General features: G+C 44.9%; 1 protein-coding gene across 2 annotated transcripts in view; it reads right to left on the bottom strand.

The window, feature by feature from the left end:
• Positions 1 to 26,692, bottom strand: part of CEP112 (centrosomal protein 112) — a 468,287-nt gene that overhangs the window by 65,669 nt on the left and 375,926 nt on the right. For both annotated transcript variants that reach the window (XM_056127155.1, XM_056127154.1), the window contains one exon: positions 22,598 to 22,747. In XM_056127155.1, coding sequence (XP_055983130.1) covers positions 22,598 to 22,747 — 150 coding nt within the window. The remainder of the gene's footprint in view (positions 1 to 22,597; positions 22,748 to 26,692) is intronic.

The raw sequence follows: 26,692 nt of genomic DNA, 5'->3' as shown, positions 1-26,692 counted from the left end.
CTCTCACAAGGCTCAAAGTGGTTTGTCTTTCTGGTTATTGTCACTTTGATTATAATGTGTCTCGGTGTTGTTCTGTTTGAATCTTTTTGTTTGGTACTCCTTGGGCCCCTTGAATCTGTGCAGAAACCTCTCCAGTTATTGGGGGGAAGTTCTGGACTAATATCTCTCTTCCACAAGTCATTCTCCCCCTTTCTCTTTTTCTTCTCCTGATATGCTTATAATTCAGTAACTTCCATTATCAGCATCATCACCAACATCATCTTTTGGGCCATTTCTAGCTATGCTTAGGGCTTCTTCCTGATATCAATCAAGGGGGCGATCTGTGGTGCCGGGAGTTGAATCCACATGGGCTGCATGCAAGGCAAGTGCTTTGCCGGCTGTACTATCACTCCAGCCTCCTCTCTTCTATTCTTTGATTTCTCTTTTCTTCTGCCACTTTACTGGTTGTTGACAAGTTTGTCTTTAAGATCACTGATAGTGCTCTCCCACTCAGAATTCCATTGCTATGGTTCACAATTATAATTCTTTAGCTCCTTTCACCCTATTTGTATGGATTCTTTCATACTGTTGAATCAATTCTTCTGAGTTGATTAAATTTCTCTTCCAGGGATTGCTTCCTGGAGTAGTAATTTGAGGTCCTCCTAGTCCAGGCTTGAGAACTTTGAGGAACTTGAGGACTTGCTTGGACTTCTGCCCCATCTGCCAATCTAGACAAATCCCTCAGTTTTTTTCCCCCTTTCCTTTTCTTTTCTTTCTTCTTTTTTTTTTTATTAGTGAAACACCATGAGGTATAGTTGTTGACCTTACAAGTTTTTGTGCTTGGGTTTCAGTTATACAATGATCGAGTACCCATCCCTCCATCAGTGTCCATTCTCTACCCCCAATGATCCCAGAAACCCTCCCATCCCTCCCATCCCATCCCGCCTCTATGGCAGGGCATTCCCTTTTGTTCTCTCTCTCCTTTTGGTTGTTGAGGTTTGCAAAAAAAGCTTTGAGTAGCAATCATGTCTGGTCTATAGTCTACTTTAAGCATGCATCTCCCAACCTGGGAGGATCCTCCCGATACCCTTTACTTGGCGTTCCCTTCTCTGTCTGAGCTGCCCTTTCCCCTAGCATGTGTGGCTGGCCTTTAAGCCATGGAGTGAACCTCCTGGTACTTATTGACTATTCTTGGATGTTAGTCTTCTATTTTGTTATTTTATATTCCCCAGATGAATGCAATCTTTCTATGTCTGTCCCTGTCTTTCTGACTCATTTCATTTAGCATGATACTTTCCATGTAGTACCACTTGTATATAAATTTCATGACTTTGTCTTTTCTAACAGCTGCACAGTACTCTACTGTATAGATGTACCAAGTTTCTTTAACCAGTCATCTGTTCTCGGGCACTCGGGTTTTTTTTTTCTCCAGATTTTGGCTATTATGAACAGTGCAGCAATGAACATAGAAATGCAGATGTCATTTCGGCTATACATTTTTGCCTCTCCAGGATATATTCCCAGGACTGGTATTGCTGGATCAAATGGGAGCTCAATTTCTAATACTTTAAGAATCATCCATACTGTTTTCCAAAAGGGCTGGAACAGACAGCATTTCATCAGCAGTGGAGGAGAGTCCCTTTCTCGCCACATCTATGCCAATAACCGTTGCCCCCATTCTTTTGGATGTGGGCCTGTCTCTGTGGTGTGAGGTGATATCTCATTATTGTTTTGATCTGCACCTGATGATTAGTGATGTAGAGCATTTTCTCATATGCCTTTTAGCCACTCGGATTTCTTCTTTGAGAAAGTTTCTGTTCATTTCATTACCCCATTTTTTGATGGAGTTGGATGTTTTCTTCTTGTGGAGTTCAACCAATTCTTTGTATATCCTTGATATCAACCCCTTATCAGATAGCTATTGGGTGAATATCCTTTCCCATTTTGTGATCAAGCACTCCTGAAATTATGGAACAACAAATGCCCCAAAATAGCTAAAGCAATTCTTGGGAAAAAGATGTGGGGAGGCATTACCCTCCCCAACCTCAAACTTTACTACAAAACGGTAATAATTAAAACAGCATGGTACTGGAACAAAGGCAGGTCTGCAGACCAATGGAACAAGGTGGAATATCTGCATACACAACCCGAAATGTATGAACATCTAATCTTTAATAAAGGAGCAAGAAAAATGAAGTGGAGCAAGGAAAGCCTCTTCAACAAATGGTGCTGGCATAACTGGACAACCACATGCAAAACAACGGGCTTAGACCTTGACCTAACACCATGCACAAGTCAGATAAAAATGGATTAAAGATCTCAACATCAGGCCAAAATCCATAAGATACATTGATGACAGGGTCGGCAAAACCCTCTATGATATTGATGCTAATGGTATCTTCAAAGACGACACTCCACATCCCTCAGTTTCTTACCCTGTTCTAAGGGCTTTCTGGGTGTTGACCATGGAGTTTTAGATTCCTCATTCCGTGAGCACAGACTTCATTCACAAGTTTACACAATGGGCTTCCATTTATGCCTCTGTTATCTAAATGATTTCCATTACCTGGTAGAGGTAACTTCAGTGGGACAAGCAGGTGTTGATCAGGTTCCTCCCATAAAGTTTTTGCTGAGTATCTTGGCACTGGAGTAAGACTCTGTGGCTTCCCAGCTGCCTTAGTGTGTAAGGTGGGGGGAAGTACAGCAGTCGCATGGGTGTCTGTGGAGGTCATGGCACTGGGGCAGACTCTTCCTGGTGGCCCAGGGCAGCGTGGGTGGGTTCCAGGTCGAGTCAGGGCACCGGGGTTAGAGGAAATGAAGTGGCCAGTGGCTGGTAGTTCCCAGAGGCTCCATGTCAGGCAGATGCCGGTGCAGTTATACTCTGAGGGTTCCTGGCACTGGGGCTCACTTTTCCCAGGCAACTCAGGGCTTCAAAAGTATTTTGTTTTTGTTTTTGTTTTTGGAGCAAACAAAGTCATCCCCAATCAGCCCAGGGTTCGTGTCTTCACTGAACCGCCCATCTTGAAGTCCAGTGAGCACGGTACTCGCCAACATTTCCTTCCTTGGAAATGCTCTTTAAATTAGGTAGTGTTTAGAAAGCTGCTTTTCCAATCATGACCTCCTTTCTAAATTGGCCTTGAGCAGTTTGTTTCCAGGGACAACAAGTGATAATTAAAAAACAAAAAAAAAAAAAACTGAAATGAAACACACCGCCCACAGCAAGCAGCAAAGCCAGCAACTGAAGGAAACATCTCCAAATCAAGCCCCAAGGAGAAACGGCTCTGCAGAGCTCTGCTCAAGGGCTGAGGGCAAGTTCTGTTTGGGTCACAGGAAACAGAGAAGCTGGTGAGAAAGATGCTCTTTTCTTTCCGATAGCTACACTGATTTTTTTTTTTTTTATGGTAGAAGTAGTATTTCCACAGTATTAGAGGACACAGAGTGAGTGGGAAGGAAAGGGCAAGGGGTCGGAGTCCTGGGTTTGAGAATGGAGGTGGCCCAGAGGGACATCCCATATTCCTTTTGAGAAACTGGGGGACAAAGACAGGAGCATGAGAGGCTCAGAGGGTAGCTCCTGAGGTTCTATTAATGAAACGACAGGGACTGTGACTGCAGCCGGCACTCAGGGAAATAATCTCATGAAAACCTGGTGCTGAAGCAAGGGTGAGGACAGGGGCAAGGAACAGAGATGGGACTCGACTGGAAGCTGCCCTGGAGAAGAAAACGGAATAGGATGCAGCTGCTGAGGCACGATGGTTCTTGAAAGAGATTGGGAGCTCATAATCGGTTCCCTGGAAAGAGCAGGAAGCCAAGAAGTTGGAAGAGCGGTAGAGTGAACAATGCTGATGTGGGGTTGAATTCTAGATACCTCTGGAAAATCATGGGGTGGGGGCACAGCAGGCGAGCACACAGGGAAAGACCCTTCCAGGCCGGGACTCTTGCAGACTGGCTCCAGGAGAACCACCACTTACACTCAGATGACAAAGTGTGCCCAGCCATGAGTGCAATCAGCTTTCACACATGGGAGAGGGTTGGCCTTGCATACAGTGACCCAGGTTCGATCCCTGGCATCCCATACGGTCCCCTGAGCACCACCAGGAGTGATTCCTGAGTGCAGAACCAGGAGGAACCCCTGAATATCGCTGGATGTGGTCCCCAAACAAACAAACAAAAATCACTGTGGGCATCAAGTGGTCATCTTTTTGTCCACTGTAGGAATCTACATGGAGTTTGCACCCTTCCCCCAGTGGACAGGAAATGAGAAGGTGCTGTTTATTATGCCTTTATGTAAAAAAAAAAAATAGGGCTAACCCCAAGAGCTGGTGAACAAGGAATTCTAGATACTTCTGGAAAATCGTGTTAGCTGAGCCAGCTTGGAAAATAGAGGGAAAGAAAATGTATGCCTTTGAAGGATACTCATAAATGCGAATCATAATTTGTTAATGGGTAAACTTGGAAATAATCTCTTTCTGAATTCTAGTCTTGCCAGTAGAAATGTCTAGAACTGACTTTGTTTGGAGGTTTGTTTGGAGCTGTAGAGAAAGACATGTTTCTCAGGAAGAGCCAGAGCAGAATCCAGTTCTCTGCATGAGGAAATGCAGACTAGTGTCTTTTTTTTTTTTTTTTTGCATTTGGAATGAATCTGCCATGAGGAATGGCAAGAATATAAAAGATGGAAAAAGAGCAATTGGGGAGAAAAAGGGAAAAAAATAATGCCTGTTTCTAAGAATGCCGCAGCTCTGTCTTATGAACTAGTCTATTTGTTTTGGCTCCAGCTAAACACAAGAATGTTTTCTGCATATTTTACAGTGTAGTTTATAGACATCAAAGGAACAATCTCTCCTTTCATCATTATTTACACATAAAAATAATGCAATTTGTGCTGCATGGAAGATGTTTCTTCTTAAAAAGCTCTCGGGTCTAATTTATTAATTGCTTGAGATTTAAAGTTAAACAAGGGTGAGATGCAAATCATATGTTACTCTGAAATATTTTACCACCAAATCCTGTTTTATTAATGAGATGTTGAGCAGCCATATGAATATTTATTTAGGTGGTTTAGAGGGCTTTATAAAGAATCCCTGAGCAAGTGACAGAGACATAAAAGCAAAAGGGCTCTGCCTCTCTTGAAAAAGAAAAAAAAAGTGAGGGCTGTTTCTTTGTTTTTAATTCCACTTTTTCCTCTGTGCTCCGACATTAAAGCCTTCCTGCAGGCCGCCAACCACCCTAGATCTCGTCAGCTAAAACTTGTTAGTTTCAGCTGTGATGATAACAGGGGCCTCTCACAGACACCCTGGAAATCACGTTTGGGGTTTTTTTTGATGGCATGACAGCAGCACGTTAATTTTTCCAAGTATATACATTTGGAAAAGACAATACATGTCGAAAACCACGATTAGTTTTTTTTTTTTTAATTTACGGGGCTTGGGTTCAGTTTCCTAGCATTTCTCCATAAAGCTACAAATGTATTCTCTATTTCCTTGCCAAACAAAATCCCCTAAAATATATGAATGTATAAATATGTAATGTAAAGCAGAATGGAGCTAAGCCTGTTCTAAAAATGTTTCATGATTTATAGGGCACATTCATGCAGAATCAGTTATAATACAAATGTTCATTTATAGCTCCTTCCTTTTCTAAGAGAGTTTAGTGATGTTGGAGAATATATGTGCATGCATGCGTATATGATGCTATCTTTTCTGAAGTCTATACACACATACATAAGCAGAAAGTCTATACACACATACATTTGCATATGTGTAATTGCATCTCTTGTCTGAAAATAAATGGTTCAATCTAGACAAATCGATAAAGGCTCATGTGAAATGAGAAACACTATGAAGTCGGGTGCTATGTTTGTGAAGTCACAAAGATGGCATAGCGGGAAAGTCTGGCTGGTAGGTGGTGGCTTCGGGGGTCCCCCTGCCCGCTGCTTCTCCCCTCTCCAGCTCTGGGGACCCCTCAGGCTCCCGAATTACCCTCCCGCTCTCTCCTCTTCCTCCTCCCTCCTCCAGATATCACTTCCTAGTCCTTCAAACATGATGATGATCTCATTTAATTGTTAGGAAGAAAGTCTCCATTCGCCAATTTCGCATGCGAGTGTGAATTACTTCAAGTGGTTTAATATGTTCACACATCAAGGCAGTCTGCATCTTAAAAGAGAAATTTGCTCACCCAAAGGCTCAGTCAGATATTTAACAAGTCATTCCTGCTTCTTTGTTTTGGTGTGTATGGGGTGTGGGGGGGGTGGCAGATAGGGGGATCCCCACTTCTTTCCACTGTGAAGCTGATGATAAAGGCTGCTTAACCCCCAGAAAGGAACCAACTCCTCATGCAGTCTTGCGTGGTCAGCCTCCGCTGACCACAGGGGGCGCCGTGGAGCAGGAGGCGAGTGGCTCGCAGAAGTGACAGAGATTCCTGGAAGCAGAAGGTCCCGGGGCCCGGGCAGTGGAAAGTTTCATGCAGGCTCAGGCCAGAGGGCGAGGTGACCTTGGCAAGCCAGCGAGGGGGGAAGCAGCAGCTGCCACGAGAGGAGGAAGGTGGCAAGCAGGAATGAAGGCAGGAAGCAGGCACGGGCCGCTCAGGGACACTCGGGGACACTCAGGGACGGGGAGAGTGGCTTGAGGGCAGCAGGCTGGGCATGCTGGGAGAGGGCTGGGGTCTGGCTGAGTCCCAGCTGTGGGTTAGACATGAGCTTCTCCATTCAGGTTAGGAAGACAGCCCGGGGAGAAACCAAGGCAGCCTCGGGAGAGATCCAAAGTCCCACATCCTACTCCCCCAATTACCCACCACCCAGGACACTGCAGATGACCGTCTGCAGATCAGTCCCCCTACTCCATGCTGGTAACCTTGGCTCCTCTACTTGGGAGATCTATTTCATTCTTTCTTTTTTTTCTTTTTGGGTCACACCCAGCGATGCACAGGTGTTACTCCTGGCTCTGCACTCAGGAATTCCTCCTGGCAGTGGCGCCTGGAGGGCCATGTGGGATGCTGGGAATTGAACCCGGGTCAGCCACGTGCAAGGCAAACGCCCTACCCACTGTACTATCGCTCCAGCCCCTACTTCATTCTTTTTAAATGGCCACATGCAATTCCGTGGCCGTTTCAGCCAGGCTATGGAGACTGGACCTTCTTGAGGGAGAGTCCCCTGGGTTAAGCCTAATCAGCAGAATGGCTGGGAGACAGGTTGTAGGAGCTGGTGCACTGGCCTTACCCTCCAAAGTGGTTCCTCACTCCTCAGAGTCTGCAGTTATATAAAATATAATGTAGATGATTTATACTCTCCCTGCAAGAGTGCACAGATGGAGATTATTTTTTTTTCAAATTCAAAATTTATGCCCATCAGGTGGCAGCCAGGTCCTCTGTAGTTTTGATTTGCATTTCTTTAATTATGAATGAGAACAAGCATATATATATCTGTATATGTATATATATACATATACAGAAGCATATATATATCTGTATATGTATATATACATATTTATACATATATATATTTCCTTTTTTCCCCCTGTCTGTGGGACATTCATTTTTGTCTGTGAATTCTACATTTATTTCCTTGACTCATTTTTGTCCCCTGGCTGGTGAGTCTTTTCCTATTGATTTCTGAGCACCCTCTGTAAGGCAGGGAAATAGGTGATTTAAGATTTCTCTGGCAGAGTTCTTCGCTCTGGACTGGAGCGGGGAGGTTTTTGGCAAGGACAGCAGCTGAGAGGAGACTGTTTTAAATCAATGGCAAGTTGAGAAGGGCTCTGAAGAGGGTCAGAGCCGAGGAATAAGGAATCCATTCAAGGGCTGCTGATAGACCAGATAAGCAGGGATGGAAGAAGCAAAGGACCGAGATGAAGTCAAAGTTTCTAACAGGAAACAGAGAGACGGGGTTACCCTGACAGGCGGGGGGAGCAGAGCCAAGCTGGGAGGGCAGAGGACAAGACCACGCTGTAGTTCCTGAGTTTGAGAGAGCAACGCAGCCAGCGAAAGAAGACGATTTCCAGGCGACTTGAGATAGAGGGCCTGACAAGGCATCAGGCAGAGGCTTCTGGGAACCATCGCTGCCCAGGTGACAGCTGAAGCCACAGTGCAGAGGAGACCACGGGAGGAGGGGAAGGGAGAAGCAAACCCAGGGCCTGGGAACACCCACTGGGAGGAAGTGAAGGCAGCAGAGGCGGGAACTTAAAAGAGAACCCCATAAAACAAGAGGAGAGTGTGTTCCTATGGAAGGGCTTAGCGAGGCACGGCCAGCAGGCCAAAGCTGGCGCCCGGCCTGGTTTTGTAAATAAAGTTTTATTGGAACACGGTCCTGTCCACTTGCTGACATGTTGTTTACGGCTGCTTTGATATCACGATGGCAAGAGCTGAGTAATTACAACAGAGGCCACATGGCCTACAGAGCAGAAACTATTTACTGTTTGGTCCTTTCCAGAAAGGACTGGCCAAACGCCAGACAAGAAGGACAACTGTTGATAAATATAGTTACATATTGCATGGCATCAGCGGATGGTTAGAGGGGTGGGAAATGTCCCTGTACTTGGAGAAGAGGCAAGAAGTTACCTGGTCAAATTTCTATATTACCTTGGGATTTTCCTTTCCGGTGACGATGTAGAGGAGTTGAATTACATGCACAGCAAAGACAGCGGAGCCAGAAGGGTTTGATCTAGAAAGAGGAGCAAGAGCAGGAGTCTGTGGCCACCACCTTCCATGCTTCCTTGAGTGGTGAGAAAACTAACAGTCACCAGGGGATTAGAGCTGGAAATCGTTCCACTAAGAAAAGGTGGTGGTGGTGGTGGTGCGGGGGTGGGGGGCAAGAGGGGGGGTTAGGGAGGGAGGTAGCAGCAGCGTGCCGGTCAATGTTTTAATGACTTAGAAATATTTCAGGCAGCACACATTGATTTCCATGGCACACATACTCCAGCAGGCAGGCTTTTATGCCGATGCATGCCAATGCATGAACACATGGCACTTGGGTGCTCCTGTCTCTGGTGCTGGAGGTGGGCATTTGGGAGTGGAAGATAAGACCAAGATGCTGACTTCTTTGGTGGCAGCGGATGGGGTGGGGGGGAAGGGGGAGGTCTTGGAAGACAGATTATTAGTTAAAAGCAAGAGGCATGAACTTTGATATTGATAAGGAGTGAGAGAGGTTTCAGGGGGCATCAGTTTCTGGGAGTGGGAATGGGTAAGCTGCCAACTTGCTCAGGACCTCAGAAAATGACTTGAATCAAGATATTGGGGGGCCAGAGAGATAGCACAGCTGGGAAGGTGTTTGCTTTTCATGTGGCTGACCCGAGTTCAATTCCCAGCAACCCATAGGGTCCCCTGAGCACCGCCAGGAGTGCAGAGCCAGGAGTAACCCTTGAGCATTGCCGGGTGTGACTCAAAAAGCCAAACAAACAAACAAACAAACAAAAACAAGATACTGAATCATTGTCAAGTCTCCCAATAATCAAGATTTTTACCTGATCCAGTGTTCCTGAATATTCACATATATGCAAATATATGAGTAATTATAGTATGCACACGTTCGTAGCACTGCACTGTCCTCCCATTGTTCATCGATTTGCTTGAGTGGGCATCAGTAACGTCTCACAACAAGTTGTGAGGCTTGTTACTGTTTTTGGCATATTGAATACGTCACGGGTAGCTGCCAGGCTTTGCTGTGTGGGCAAGATACTTTCGGTAGCTTGCCGGGCTCTCTGAGAGGGATGGAGGAATCGAACCCAGGTCGGCCACGTGCAAGGCAAATGCCCTACCTGCTGTGCTATCACTACAGCCCCACACATTAATACTGATAGTAAAATCATTGATGTTGAGAGTAAAAATCATTTAGTGATTTTGGTTGTTGAGGCTGCCTGTGAAATAGTTTCTGAGAACATTTTAAAAATAATGGGGAATATATTCCCAAGTAGTTATTTGTTAAATACTTTAAATTTGTTAATTAAAAATCTCTCACCACATTTGACTTTTGACCACGCATAGAAAAATTAACTACGCCAAGTCACTTAACAGTTCCCTAGGAGAAGCAGCTATGTAGCAGATGGTGACGGCTAACATTTCTACCTGTGATTTCACTCAGGTGTTCATGCACTCCCTCGTCATACGGTAACCGATTCTTTAGTGCATATGAAAGACATATTAGAGGGGCTTAGAAACACTTTCCATAGCAACTTGAAGGATGTGTCCACCGAACAAAGAAATGTCTTCAACTGGTTTTTAAGTGAAAAAAAAAAAAAGATAATAGAATTGGAGAAAGAATCTGAGGTAAAATTGGGTGTGTGTGGCGGGGGAGGGGGTGTCTGAGGACAGTACTGTTCCTTCCTATTCTGCTCCTTTGTTGTTCCTGCTTCTCCTTGCTCTAGGGAGCAAGGTCATAATTCACCGTTGCCCAACATCCAGGCTTAAGCTTCCAGAGCATTCTTCCTGGAAAACGGCACTTGGGCTTTGCACGAAGGTGACGGAAAGCCTCTGTCTTCCCCTCCGCGGGAGCAGGCAAGCAGGCAGGCCGCCTTGGGTGGGATGGAAAAATACGTTTCTATTCTTAGCATTATTAATTCTAATTCAGGAGGGCACAAAGAGAACGCCACTCCGCCCTGGGATGCTCAGGCGCGCATGCGGGGGGAGACGAGGCTTCAATAACGAACAGGTCCTGGACAAAGCCAGCTGACGGGAGGCCCTGAGCCTTCTTTCTGGGTTTCAATGCGACTGAAACCTCACAATGAGGTTGGTCGATTTCATTCTTTGGGAAATGGATTCCTGTCAGCTTTGAGCACAGTGCGCGTTGCCCAATCTTATGAAATATTCTTTCTCCCCCGACCACCTCCCCCCCCCCCCCCCGCCCCCTTGCCCTGCTGGTAACACAGACCAGATTTCTAGATGTCCGACTGGCAGCCGACCTTTTCTCGTGAACTCCAGTCAGTGGCCAAGGGAGAGAGGCATCTGAGTTTTCACATCTCTTTTCTGTGCCTGCAAGCAAAAAATTTTACAACATTTCTCCTTGATAGGAAATCTCTGCTCGGACATCTAGCCTCACAGTGAGGAACCTTCAATACACTCACTTCAAAGAAAGGGCTTAGCTCTGGCAGTGCAGGGAGGCTGGAGAATGTTCCACGGCCTTTCTATAGAACCAGTTGGAAGAGTTTCCCCCAGTGCACTTCTGGGGGTTCAGTGAAGACTGCTAACGGACATTTAGAAGCTTGCAGACTCAGAAAAGGGACTTTTTGAGGTTCATCCACTGCAGTACAAATACGATGTTCTCAGACATTTTTGCTAAGGTGAAGCTCATTTCACTGCACTTGGGGCTTTGATTGACAGCATCACAACATTCGTTCCTTTAGCACTGGTCTACATGCCCATCGAACCAACTACCGCAGCACAGATTTGGTCTCCTGAAGCTTAGCATCTCCTTAGCAGGAAAGGGAGTGAATCAAAATACAGGTTTCCAGTCCCCACTTGCAATCCTGAAATACAAAACGCCTCTCTCTGAAAGCCACAAATTCCTTTCGAATTCTTCGACTTGGTGGGCAAGAACACCAGAACTGGCACAGCAAGGGCGTTCATGGCTGTTGTTTGTCCCATTTATTTGGAGGGGTATAATTCAGGGTTCACTGTGTCTTTGAGCACCTAGAGAAAGTGCATCGTCCCCGATGCCACCGGGCACTGAGTCCTTAGTACCTACAGATTCTCATCTGCAAAACATCTCTGATCCTAAGGAGTTCAGATGAGGGACTTTGGGACTGCATTCTGGAGCCCTTGAGGAATGTCACACAAATGAACAAGGCTGGCCTGCATGTCTTACTCGAACACGTGCCAGAGAAGACATTTCAGTGGACCTGGACGAGGCTCTTTCCAGGCTTCCCGGAGAAGCACAGAGTAGAACATGGCTTCGGGGTGCTGGCCACGTGGTCTGTGCACAGGAGAACACCCCTAGAAGAGGGGTTCTCAATGGTCTCGTCTCGGAACCACCTATTTACTCTTGGGGATTCAGAACCTCATGAAAGCTCTTTTCAAAAAAAAAACTGTTTGGGGGCCATGCCCTGTGGTGCTCAGGGCTTACTCCTGGTGTTGCACTTATGGGACCATATGTTGTGGCTGAAAGTGAACCTGGGTCAGCCTCGTACCAGGCAAATACCCTACCTGGTGTACAACTGCTCCGCCCCCACCCCCCCACCCCCATTCGACAGATGTGGCTAAGAGCTATGGAGAATTTCCATGCTAGAAATTAAGAGAGGAAAATACTTATTAGTTCACTTTAAAAGATAATCTAGTATGTATTGAAGTAAATGAAATTTCTTTTTGTTGTTGTTGTTGTTTTTAGGGCCATGCCCAGTGATGCTCAGGGGTTACTCCTGGCTCTGCACTCAGTAATCACTCCTGGAGGTGCTCAGGGGACCATATGGGATGCCAGGGATCAAACCCAGGTCAGCCTCATGTGAGGCAAAAGCCCTCCCTGCTGTACTATTGCTCGAGCCCTTAATCCCAATTTTGAAATTAAAAAAGAACTATTTTTCAAAGCAAGCAAACAAAAAATAATAATAAAACCCGAAGAGTAGCGACAGTTTCTGTTTTTACAGATCTTTGGCGAGTGGGGCTTAATAGAAGGCAGCTGGAGTCTCCTATCTGTTTGTGCTCTCAATCTCTTGCCATGTGTAGCCTTGTCTGAAGTTTAAGAAGACAGATAATGGCCCAAGGATAAGAAGCAGTTGGGAAGGGAGGGGCATTCATGCAGCCTTTTCCGATGTGGAAATTCGCTGGGATGTCATCAAAACGTGACTATCTTGGGTTTTAAGTTTCAAACATTAAAAAAAAAAAATCCCTGACAAGTGGTTTAGCTGTCATGGGAACAGGAAACTATCAGGGAAGGTGCAGCCCCGCGCCTGGAGAACCGTCCTGTTTGCAGAGGACGTTTGACGCAGGTAGGACTGGGCGGCACTGGGCTTGGTCGTCTGGAAGACACTGCACTGAGGCTGTTGCATGTGTGTGTACTCTTCCCCTCCTTGGTCCAAACTCTGGATGTCATCAGAAAAGGCTTTCAGTCCCATAAGACGTTAAGCTTATGGAGATGGTACAAGTTTTCCCCCAAATTTCTAATTTCTGCTTGAAAGCTCCAAATGTATCATTAGGTTCAATCCAGCCCGTGGCTGGCCTTGAAGTATCAGGCGCAGCTCCTTCATTCCTGAGCGGCCTTCTGCCAGGTCGCCGAGTCAGAACTCGCCGAAGCTGCCTGTCAAGCCTCTCTTCAAAGTGAGGCGCGTTTGGTCCACGCACAAAACAATTGCAGAACGGCTTTTCTTGGAGACAAGACCCTGCTTTCGTATGCGAGACAAAAGCTCCCAGTGTGCTCCTATTAATATTAAATAGATGTGTTCTCGCCAGGGCTGAGATGTCACAAAATTAATAAATTTTATTGTCTTCATTTGAAAAAAAAAAAACAAAACATAACAAAATAAAACATCACCAGTCTGTGGTGATGAGGGAGAAATAACAACATGAGAGTCACTTTTGCAGAGCTGGAGCGATAGTACGGCGGGTAGGGTGTTAGCCTTGCACGCGGCCAATGGGGGTTTGATTCCCAGCATCCCATATGGTCCCCCGAGCACCACCAGGAGTAATTCTGTGTATTGCCAGGTGTGACCCAAAAAGAAAAAAAAAGTCATCTTTGCTCCACGCTGGTGAGCCAGTGAAGGGGAGAGGAATGGGAACTCGCTAAATGAGTCCATTGAAATCTTACCCACCAAAAAGGTATCCAATCAGAATAGGCAGCAACGTCGTGGGAGTGGGTTAGAGCAGCAGATAAAAGGAAGCCTCCAGCCAGGCAACTCTCGCTTGGCCCCCTCACTTGAGTCCCGACAGATGTTAGGACAGCAGGGGATCTCGGCACATGCAGCCAAGGCCGGGGACTAAGGAAGCCAGAGGGGACAGGGAAGCTGCTGGGGTGTAGTTTTAAGAGTAGGTCCAGCCATAGGGGACAGGGAAGCAAGCGCCACCACAGGGATGCAGAGACAGAGACAGAGCTCGGGGGCACATTTCAGATGGGGGATGGTGCGGGGACGAGACCAGGAAGTGAGCAGACAGCAGGGACGGGACTTAGGACACTGTCCACAGGCATGGGCACGTCATCTCCGAGAGCCCCTCAGCCAGATCACCCAATCGTAACATGCCGAGGCTACCTGCCAATCGCCTCCTCAAGGTGACAAGTGTGACGGATGAGGGGACAGGATGAGTGATGTCACACCCTAGTAAAGAGAGGCCGGGACACTGGGGAGGGACCCTGGCCCATCTCACTTGCACTGGACAATAAATTTTAACTTAAGCACCTGAGTTTTGTTTGCAAGTCTTTTGGGCAATTCTCAAGGGCCTACACGAGCTCAGGAAAAAAAAAATCCACTCCCGCACTAATCGCACTAATACTAGGATACCAGCTCTTCTTACCACTCTGGGACTGCACACTCCCTTGAGCTTCTGTAGGGCAGGACTGTGAGCACTGAGTCTGGAGCAGTCTCTAAAACCTCATTGGTTGAGGCCCCCCACCCGGTCAAACCACACAAACCAAACACCACCATGGAGAATGCAAGTGTGTTTACATGATTATTATCAAACTAGTTTGGCCTTTGTGGAATTCCAGAGAAGGACACGGGCACCTGCTCTGTGGGTTCTGCCTCAAGAACCTCTGACTTAGATCAAGAAGTGTGTTTCCCGTGGAAGGGGGACAAGCAGAGGTTCAACCCAGGAGCAGACTGGACCAGGAGGTGAACAACGTGCCCTAGTTGGGCTGTAGGTAGTCACCCACACTTCATTAGAGGAAGGAGAGATTTCGGAGGCGCTGGCTGCTGGCATGGAGTCCATGTGAGGGAGAGTCAGAGAAGGTTCTGACTGCAAAGGGAGGCTCTCCTAACTGGAGAATGCAGATTTGTTTGAAATATTCTTCTATAACTATAGAAATGGACCCGAGAGCTGGCGGGGGCCAGTGGGGCCGGGGAGAGGAGAGAGTATTGCTTTTCCAGGGACTCCCTGCGTGACGGGCTGGGTGATGGTGGTCCTTTAATCCAGATACTCAACAGAAGGAGGATGATAAGTGGGGAAGAACAAGGAAGAGGGAGAGGACACATGCAGTGAACGAGAGGTCAAAGGGAAAATGTACAGTGGTTAGAAAGGCAGACGTCTGGGTGAAGGTGCAAATTCAGAAGCCACGTCCACGGAACCTACGTCAACAGGTGAGTGGAGGTCTCGACAACTCAGCACCAGCACTGGCGCCAAGAGTGAGAGCAGATGGGGGGACAGAATGGAGAGAGGGGTTCAGAATGGCAGAGAAGGAATGAGTGTGCCCCACTGGAGGGTCGGGGGCTGAGAGACTGTATGTAGCACTGTAGCACTGTCCTCCTGTTGTTCATTGATTTGCTCGAGTGGGCCCAGTAACGTCTCCATTGTGAGACTTGTTACTATTTTGGCATTTCAAATACGTCGCAAGGAGCTTGCCAGGCTTTTCTGTGGGGGCAGGATAGTCTCAGTAGCTTGCCGGGCTCTCCAAGAGGGATGGAGGAATCGAACCTGGGCCAGCCGGGCCAGCCGCGTGCAAGGCAAATGCCCTACTGCTGTGCTATTGCTCTAGTGGAGTGAGAAGACTGTAAATGTAGCTAACTAAATCTTGGTCCTGAGACAGTCAAGGTTCCCCCTCAGAGAGCAAGCATGTAATCTCCCAACCCTGCTGGTGCAGATGGAGATGTGATAAGGCTGGAGGCATCTTAGATCCTAGTCCATGGAGACTGTGCGGGGTGGAGGGGGGGTACCTGTCATAGAGGACAGAGGCAGACTGGGATGGGGGAGGGGAGAGGGGGAGATTTGAGGGTGGGAGGGAAACTGGGGACACTGGTGCTGGGAAATCCCACTGGTGGGTGGATGGGTGTTGGAACACTGTATGACTGAAACCCAATAACAAACAGCCTTGTCACCGTGGGTCTCACAATGATTCAATAATAAATGAATAAATAAATAAATAAATAAAGTTAAAACTCAGCACCAATGCACTCACGGCAGTGAAACAGCAAGGCAGAGTGAATGCAGTGGGAGAAACTCAGCCCATGGCTTGAGGGTCAAGGAAAGAAAGAGGATTCTGGAACAGAAATGCTGGGAAGGGAGCCACTGGGGAAGGGGAAGGTCTCCTGAGGTGCTGTACATCCAGGACCTTTATAGAGAGCTTGAGTGGGCACCAGAAAGTTTGTTTAAAGGTAGGCTTTGAGCATCCAGGGCCAAAGAGTATAAAAAGCGAGGCATTTTTCCTCACCCCCAGGAGATGGTGTGGGGGGGGGGGATGGAATGACGCTCTGCTGGCAGGCTAGTTTGTCAGTCCCCTAAACCCACTATGCTCAAAAGTTCCAAATTCCTTGTTTGACCACAGATTAAAAGTCTGTTACATCTGTAAAATCCATTTCAGACAGAAACAAAACAGAGGGTTGGGGACACAGCTCAGGTGGTAGCACACACAGCTTACACACGTGAGGAGGCCCCACGTTGGGTCCCCAATACAACATGCCCCCACCTCCAACACCACTAGGTGTGGCCTGGGCTTGGTGATCCTTAAACATCCTTAGGCCCGAGCACTATTGAGACTGATCACCTCCAGGAGTATCCCCATTCCCCAAGTCTCCTCAAAACAATGAACCACCCATTTCAAATCGAGAATCTATGGGGTTACCCCACCGGTAAGTTTTCCTGGCATTCCCTCCCCCACTATATATAGGAAAACTTCGGAAATGATGGTGACGGCTGGGTGAGAAGATCTGAGTGATAACATTATACCCTTCCCCAATGCTGCACTCTGGATTATGGATGAGCAGATGCCGTTTTCCATTTTTACAAGAATGGGAAGAATGCATTTTCTGAAGACACGAGACGGATACAACTAAGCCCCACTGTTAAAGAGAAATGCTGGTTCAGTGCGTGGCAGTGAGGACCACAATGGAACTTAGTGCCACTCTGCACAGGTGAGGGGCGAATGAGAGAGAGTACCAGGCTGCCCCAGTGACTGTGGTGGGTTTTGGCTGGCCTTACCATCTCCGCCTCTTCTCCCCTTGAGAGGCGGGGATCTCTCCCCTCCCTCCTTGGCCCTGGGACTCCTCCTGGCCTATGGGATTTGGTGGAAGTACCCAAGGGACTCTTCTGGCCATCTGCCCTGTGGAGGGTCTGACAGCCAGAGCATGAGGACACACAGCAAGGGGATGGAAAGATCCTGAACCCCGTCCATGCCACCTGGCCAATGCCGCCTACTGGACAGAAGCAGCCCCCGCCTGATCCAGCCCAGACTCTTGATACGCAAAATGACAGTGCTGTGCCATAGTTTGCTCTGAACCATCGTTGGGGAGGGGGAGGGGGTGTGTTGGAAAACAGAGAGCTCATAAATGTCAGGAGTGAGGGCAGGCTGTGAGAAGTGATGCTTGAGAGGACAGGCTAGTGTGAGAATGGTACTCTTTTATCAGTGCTTCCATTTCTCCGACTCTCTTTTTAAATATATGTTGGGAATTCTGTTCTGGGAAAGAATATTCTAGTGGCTGTTTCAGCTACTGGTTTCCTCAGTCAAGTGGCACTTTTTTTTTTAAATAAAAAAAAAAACCAAATGATGTTTCTCATTGCAGAAGTGACATTATAATTTAAAACTCAGAATTATAAGATAAATAACCACTAAATCTACCACTCAGAACTATCTGACCAGTAAATTTTTTTCTATGTGTTTTCGGTCTTTTTTAATCTTTATATATATGAGTGTTCTATTTATGACCTTCATTTTCATTCTTTTTTTTTGTTTGTTTTTGACCTGCATTTTCATTGAAAATTATGTTGCAAATATTTTCAGTGTCTTTAAATGGCCTGCTCAAATACTATTCGCAGCGCTGCAGTTTTCAGATTGTGCTTTGGGGAAAAAATGTAGGAAAATATTGGTGGTGTGGGTACCTAGGACATAATTGGATCTCCATAAATTGGCTAAGCGAATGAATGATCGAAAGGGGCATTTTTTTTTTTGAACAGTTAAAGCATAGTGCAAATTTCCACTTGCTATCGTGAAATGGGTCAAAGAGTAGGCATGCCTTAGGCAATTTAATTTCGAGAGATACTGCTAAGTAATCCTGTAGAGTGTGACCGCGGAACATTCTACCAGAAGCAGTCCTTTAAGTGGATTTCAGGCGACCCCGCCAAACCTCAGGCTTTCTTGAAGAATTTTCATAATGAAAGGTCTATTATCTACAGAAACATTATAGTAATCTCTGGCAGGATGATTTGGTGTATTCTCCATTCTTACTCTCCATTATCAGCTAGAGAGAGCCCAGTTCATCAGTGCCCAGAAAACGGGGGAGTGTGTTTCTGAAAGAATACGCTGTTTTTCCAGGACTAGTTAAAAGATCTTATATAAATACAGCAACATTTAATGTTATTAAGTGTTACATACACACACACACACACACACACACACACACACACATACACGCACACACACTTGGTTTTAGGAAACCAAGCCCAAGTCTCTGCACATCAATTTATGCACCTGAACCCTATATGCACAGAACACCCAAAGAGAAAGTTCCTATCGAACAAGTATTGCAGAAGTGCTGTCATTAGTCAGGCAGACAGGAAACGGGCGTGGGGGACCCTACACAGCTGGTCAGGGAGAGACTCACTTTCAGAGCATGGAGGAAATGGAGGTGAGGTGCTGGGCATCAACAACCCAGGTTTTCACAAGCCAGAGAGCAGGAGTTGGCATCTGGTTCTGTCTGCTGATTGGCTCCATGGCTCCGAGCTGGGGGGTCTAACCTCAGGCCTTCAGTGTTCCCGTTTGTAAGATGGGGGAGAGAAATCCGTTCCTCAGAATAAGATGACGGAATGAGCTGAAGGAAAGCACTTGGCAGAGAACCTCAAACACAGCACGTACCAGCTGTGACTCCTGTATCGTGTGATTCAGAGGAGAGACCATTGCTAAGGGATGAATGACCTTCGGCTGTTGGTTAGTTCTTAAAAAGTCATTCATGTTGCACATGATATAAACGGAAATACAGCTGATACACACTAGAAGATTCCTTATTTTCAGATACGTGCAATCCCTATGTCTTTGGTGGTCCAATATTATATACATCTATAGCCACCTTTTAAGTCAATTTGACATTGTTGGAAATTAATATATTTTTTCCTTTTTTTATAGGTAAATAGACATGTACTGCAAAAACAAGTAATTTAAAATAGGCAGATGAACTATATTTCTTTTAATATTGATGCAACATTGCAGAAAACCTCCAGCTCCCAACCACTGCCATGCTCAAGGCTGCTCCCCACACACGAGGGCCAAGCCTCACGCATGAGTGGAATCCGACAGAGCCCAGGTAATGTGGAACTTTGTGACCTTGGACTCTGGGCACAACAGGATCGGGAGTGGAGATCCTCTGCTTGTTTACCCCCAAATTTCCAGCGACCCAGGGGTCATGCCCATAAGCCACCTCCTGCCAGTGCCAGATAATCTCGTCATCAGTCACCTTCCAGATCACATGGCTTTTTCTCCCAGAAGGAGCAACACAATGCCCCCCCCCCCACACACACACCATAGCTATGCCACCAGACTCCACGCCAGGCTGTTTCACTCAGGGTAGCCCAGAGGAGGGCGGGTGAGAGTCCTCTCCACCCCAAGGGACCCAGCCCCAGCAGCTGAAAACCTTAAGAACCCAATTGCTGCCATGCTCAAGGACACTCCCCACATGCTAGGGTCAAGCCTCACGCATGAGTGAATGTATTCCTGGAACGTGCAGCCACAAATGCGGCCACGTGACGCATTATAAGACACTGCCTATCCATTTTTTAATAAGTACCACACCACATTTGATGGGGTTCAAATAGTAGGGAACAAATCATAGAGGGAAATATATATATGTGCATATATACATATTTTAAGAAATATATATATGAAAGCTCTCATCACTCAACTTTTAACAACATGTTATTGATATTACAAAGAATGCCTTAATGGCTTCTGCCAAAATGCAACAATCTTCACACTGTTTCCTTTATAGATACTTTTGTAGCATTTTCAGTGATTTTTCTGTTAACGGAGAATACAAAATATATTATTTTGGTTGTGCTTTGGGGCAGGGATTGGGGCTTGGTATGGAAACATCCCAAATATGGTGGTGGGAAGGTGTAAGGTGGTGGGCTTGGTGTCTGAATATTAAATGTAATCAAATATTGTGAACTGTAGCACTGTAGCACTGTTGTTCCATTGTTCATCGATTTGCTTGAGCGGCCACCAGTAACATCTCCATTGTGAGACTTGTTACTGTTTTTAGCATATCGAATACCCACAGGGACTTGTCAGGCTCTGCTGTGCCGGCAGGATGCTCTTGGTAGCTTGCCGGGCTCTCCAAGAGGGACGAAGGAACCGAACCTGGGTCGGCTGTGTGCAAGGCAAAAGAACCCAACCTACCTGCTGTGCTATCGCTCCAGCCCATTGTGAACAAAGTACTTTATAAAATAAAAAAGATTAAAAAAATTTACACAAATTTTTAAAGAAAAAATATTAGGAACCTTTGTCATGCAGTAGCTATTGTTTCTTTTGAATTATACAGGGCAATTAAATATTCTTTTAAAGTATGAACATTATTGACCCCTTGGTTTGGGGACATAACGTAGAAAGAAATCCACTTTGAGTGTAATGAAAATAACTGAGCCCACAGTTACATAGATCAATGGTTAATTCCTATGCATTTGAAAATGAAGAGGTTTCATCGCCCTCTCCTCTCTGGAAAGAAAGATGGCGGCTGCATGGGAGCCTTGTGGACAGCAGGTTTGAGCCGGGGGTGGGGGTGGCAGGGACCTCATGGGAAGGGGGGCATTCCAGTCCGTCCTTTTCGCCCTACCAAGGTCACCAGTTGCCCCCCACGAGCGACTCTCCGGCACGGCCACGACTCCAGAGCACAGAAACCAATCTCTTAACTATCTAACTTTTAATTGAAACACTTCCAGGGTTAATAAGTAAAATAGCAGAAATCCAAAACCGTGCGGCCACGCATCATTTAATTCTTAAAACCCAGCTGTAGAAAGCAAATCATTTCATAATGCTTTTTCAGCATGTCTGATTTGGGGGGTGTCATAAACTCTAAATAATAATGGTGCATCCTTTATCGAAACAATGAATCTAGTCAAAGTAGATAGAGTGTTAACTAGAACTCATCTGCCTCACAGGAATTGGGAGGGGTGGGAGGTGGGGTTCTATTGGGGTTCGCGGTAAAAAATAAGTATTGGTAAAGGGAAATGTGTTTGATATTTACATGACTGAGACCTAAACCTGAAAGCTCTGTAACTTTTCCCACAGTGATTCAATAAATAAATAAATTATAAAAAAAAAAAAGAAAATGAAGAGGTTTCAAATAAACATTATTAACCATCAGAAGCTGAAAAAGAAACACTTTCGAGGTGTGAGGCTATGTGCAGGGGAAAGAGCTCACACAGGAGAAATATAAATTCTCACTTCACAGAGTAAGTCCTCACTTCAAAAGTGTCAGGATTTTGCCCATATTTTAAGATTAAAAAAAAATTCTATTTGTTTAGTCAATCCTGTCCAGGTCTAAAGGGTAGATTAAAAAAAAAAAAACCACCTTACAGTGACATGAACTTTCCCCTAATTTACTGATTGGCTACAGGAGTAATTCCTGAGAACAGCCCGGTGTGACCCAAAAAGCGGAGAAAAAAAAAAAGCTATAAAAAAGAGGGATGGAAGGGTGAGGTAGGAAAGGGCAGCAATCAAACCCAAATGTTTCTTTTCTTTTCCTTTGCTTTGTATGATTACTCTACAGGCTGTAGGCATTGTTGTAACAAAGTAAAATCACTGGGAAAAAAAAATCATCTTTTGCTGGGAATTCTTTCAAACTTTTTTGTTCTCTTTTCAACCTTATTTGTAAAGGTTTCCAGATGCTATCCTCACAGATTAAACACAGCATGATGCAGACACTTAAAATAATACACACTGCTATGAAGCCCAGAAAAAGAAAGAAAAAAAAAAACCCTTTGAGCGCTAACCGCCCATCACTGAAGTATCAGGGTCAGGGGAATTTTCTGTTGCTCTTCAAGGTGTGATTCTCTGAAGCCATTTGGAAACAAGCTTGGTTCTCAGCAGCAAGACTTCTATCCTGTACTATGTCAAAGCACATCAAATGGTTGGCATTCCAAACCTCAAACAGGTTATTTCTCATTATGCGAATCCATAATGAAAGGATGTGGGCAAGAGAAAGGAACATCAATTGGAAAGCTGGCTTCCGCATTTATTAGGCCGGCAGTCCGGGGCTAACACCGTCATTCTAATTTCAAGAGACAGTTCCAAAGTGGTTCTCAAGAGAAAGGACAGAGTATTTCTCAAATATTTGTTCAATGTGAATGGATCAGGCTGGCCCAAAAAATGACTTTTTCTGCTGGCATGTGATCTCTTCGAGGGAAGTCAGCCTGAGTCACTGGCTACATCAAAGGTAGAGTGCAGTGAATGGAACTGACTGCAGGCTGTGTGAACAGGCCAGATACCTGCATCCATCTGCCCACTGCTGGGAATTCAGCCCTCCTTTTAATTACATGAAAGCAGCTGGTCCCACTGGTTACTGAATCGTCAGATTACCTTGATTGCTCGGTCATTATCTCTAATCAGCTGCTTCTTCTCATCTTCAAACTTCTGTGTAACATCCTGGAGCCGCCTTTCTGCGGCCCGCTGCTGCCGGCTGCTCTCCTCTTTCAGAGAGGAAATGGTTGTCTGAAGTTCGGCTATGATCTAAAATGAAAACAGCATGCCGTGACTTCAAATTCTTCCGTGGGAAGCATCCCTTTTGTACATATTTATCCCCCACCGAAGGACGGGTTGGGCAAAACCCTGTTACACAAGCTAAATATTTTCAACTGACATATAGCACTCGCTAAGGCATGGAATTCCATCCAACAAGAGACAATGACAAAACTGTGAATGGTGAACAACTGCCAAACCAAATTATTTGGAAGACACGTCCACTATAACATTCCACAGGGTTTGCTCATCTGAAGAAAGAACATCTGTGATCGTGAAAATATGAAAAGCTTCAGATTTTATTCTATTGAGAAAATAAACTTTAAAGTAGAGCGAGGCAAGCTATTTTGCTTCTCATAATACTGTGAACTGTGAGAAGCAAAGAAAATAATCAAGAGTTCATTCTTCAGAGTCACCTAATTGACAATTAATGTCGCGTCTTCGTTAATGTTTGTGTATGGTGCTAAACGATCTTCAGTTTCGAGGTCATTTGCTGTTGTGAGACAAGCATTATTACAGCTCAGCTTTTAGAACTGGGAAAACAGAGGTACAGGAAGAGGGAAATATGTAACATTTCACCAAGGATACATTCCACTGAACCACACAGCCAGATCAATAGCGACCCAGACTGGTTCCTCTAACCAGCCTATCTTGTTTGACACAAGGTTCTGTTACTGTGTCAACACCTGCTTTCGGCACTGATCCACATAGGCTGTTTTCTTCCTAACTGAGACACAGTCATGAAAATTGATTTTAGTTGCAATACTGTCATTCTCTGTAGCACATTTTGCAGGTTTGAAAATTGGGTTCCTCCTTAATGGGGTTCCTGCATTATCAGATTAACAGGTTCTCAAATTATTCATCTGATGATGGGCCTTTTAACAGGCTTTAGAGCAGGTTCTTTTGTTCAGCCTGGATATGGTGTTTTCATTTATTCATTTATTCTTGGGCCTGGACTTGAACCCCGGGTCTCACGCCTCCAAAGCAGGTGCTTGACCACTGAGCCACCTTTCTAGTCCTGGGTTCCATTTCTTTCAAATTCAATAGTAAAGACTTATTGAAAGTGGGGAATGAATTTTCTTCTAATAAAACAACTTCTGTCCTGGTTTAAAATAGACTCCAGTTGTTTCTATATACCTATACCTAAGACTGGCCAAGTTAGCCTACTGCTAAGTGCAGTAAGATCTGATGACAAAACTAGATAAAAGCATTATATGTTTTCTTATAGGAAATACATAGAGACCATCAGGAGTTTCCCAGAAAATAATTCCTCTAGAAATATTAGTTGCTCACCTCGGACACAAATAGCATATTTATAATAAGAAATAAAGAGTTTCTGCTTATGGAACTAGACAAACTCATTATAAAAAGTTTAGCACATAGAATTTGTAGATAATTGAAGACAAATGTAAACCAAATGACAAAACATAACGGTAATCTATTGATATTTTTAAATGCAAGTGCAAACCTTTTGCAACGAATGGAAGAAATCATCTGCTGAGAATTAATAATTTTTAACCTGTTTTCTGAATTTTGGTGAAATATTGTTACAATTCTGGCTTTCTCATAGCACTTCTATGGAGCCGGGGAGGTTAAATTCTTAGAGTAAATGTCAGAAATTGAGGCAGAGAACAAATCAACTCACTCAATCACAAGAGCAAGAGATAAAAAAAAGCCAGTTTACCTTGGCCCCACACACAATTTCAGATTGCTATTTTGTAAGAACGTGGGGCCAAATAGTAAAAATAACTTACTCTTTCATTGGCTAATGCAGTATTTCAAGTTGAGCAAACCACAGCTTCACAGAAGTGGTGATTTTAATTCTGCAATGAGTTTATTGTATGTTTTGTGTGTGTGTGAGTGTGTGTGTGTGTAGTGTCTGTGTTTGTATGTGATTTTGTCTCATGCACTGATTCACAAATCCACCACAATCCTGAAATACACTTTCAAAATGAAAATACTTCTCTAAAACTAGGATTTATATTCATTTTTAACTGACCAAGACTGAAGATAAGGCTATTTGGCGGCATTTCAAATGATAACAAGGTGTGGACGGTGACTGCAGAAGCCCAGGTTTTGAGTCTCACACTGCATGACACTGAGCATAAAACTAATAATGCTGGGTGTGGCCCCCAAATCAAATATATACATACACACACACACACACACATATGTATTTGTTTTTTGGGTCACACCTGACGATGCACAGGGGTTACTCCTGGCTCTGCACTCAGGAATTATTCCTGGGGGTGCTCAGGGGACCATATTGGGATGCTGGGAATTGAACCCGGGTTGGCCACATGCAAGGCAAATGCCCTACCAGCGGCTACTATCTCTCCAGCCCCCCAAATAAATTTTTTAATAAAAAAAAACCTAAAAAAAAATCCAATGACAATGAGAACACGAAAAAGGGAGCTCTGACTTTTAGATTTATAAGAGTACACCCAAAAGAAATAAATGCAGGCTCTGGAAGAAAGAATGAGCATAGTCCAAAGAATGTTCTCAGGATAACATGCTTGCTTTGGTGTGGAAAATAAAACCTTGACATTCCTTTGGGGGGAAATAATGAGATGCTGCTGGGAAAATAATGAGATTATCTTTGGAAAAGTGTGTTATTTAAAATTATTTTGTTTAATTTTTTCAGGCCCTCTTATTCCCGGAACCCCTAAAAGTTATTTTATTTAAAGTTATTTCATTTAAGGTTGCAAAAACTGATGGAGGTGCTGAAAGGGAGAGTTGTCAAAAACACCTTAGGCAAACCAACCAGAGAGATAACTGGTTGATAGGTTAATATAGGGAGGTGGCTAAAATAAGGATAAATCTCAAAAACAGATTTGAGATTTAATTTGTGATTAAGAAATCATTCCAAGATGACAGATATGCTTTAGGTTAGGAACGAAACTCTTCTGGTTGGTAAGCTGGAGTGTGAGACAGAGACTGTTTTCACTTTAGCTCAGGACATGAAATTGGACTCATACATTTTAGTCAGAGAACTACAATTATGGCAAACAAGAAAAAATAATTACCTGGCAAATTATCTGGAGATAATATAGCCTCTCTAATTGAATAATAATAAAAAATGTTTCTGAGGAAAAATAAAAACTAATTTATACATCCATAATCACAACCCACCAGTTTTGGTTGAGTTATAATTTAAAACAAAATGCTACCACTCAACTAAAGGTTTATCCTGTACTGGGCTCAGAGAAAGAAAATTAATATTCTGGGAAGCAAAAGAACAGCTGCTTGGAACTGGTAGCGCAGACATCTCTCCCACTAATGCTATCATCGTTAAATTATTGTGAAGCAATCAGCACTTTACATAAATATTAAATGCTTTATTAAGGACTTTGTGGAAAAGAACAGGGATTCTTTGTTTTCCTCAAGGCCCACTCCTGGTTCTGTGCTCAGGGGTAACTCCTGCCAGTGCTTGGGGGCCTGTGTGATGTTGGGGTTGGAATCCGGCTTCTCATCTGCACAGTACACAGCAGCCTGTTGAGCTGGATACTCTGGAACCAGCCATTCTAATTTTTTTCTTTTTGGGTTATACCCAGCAATGCACAGGGGTTACTCTTAGCTCATGCACTCAGGAATAACTCCTAGCGGACCATCTGGGATGCTGGGAATCGAACCTATGTGGGCCACATATCCATTGTGCTATGGCTCTAGCCCTGGAACCAGCCACTGTAAGGAGAAGTAAAGATTTCATCTTGCTCACACTCTTGTTTTTCCGATAGTGGCAAAGTTTAAGTCTGGGGGGTAGCTGGTGGGGGGGCACACCTAGGGGTGTTTGGGGACTTACTCCTGGCTCATTACATGTTCATGGGCTACTCCAGTAGTGCTCAGGGGAACCATGTGTGGTGCCAGAGACCAAACTGGGCAAGGCCAACTACCTCTCTAGCCCTCAGGTTGAAACTTTCATTAAGCTTCTCTTGA

This window comes from Sorex fumeus, unplaced genomic scaffold (genome assembly GCF_029834395.1).
Source record: "Sorex fumeus unplaced genomic scaffold, SorFum_2.1 ptg000063l, whole genome shotgun sequence".
In the NCBI taxonomy this organism is placed as follows: Eukaryota; Metazoa; Chordata; class Mammalia; order Eulipotyphla; family Soricidae; genus Sorex; species Sorex fumeus.
Note: the sequence above shows the minus strand (reverse complement) of the source record. Positions and strands in the feature narration are given on the sequence as shown.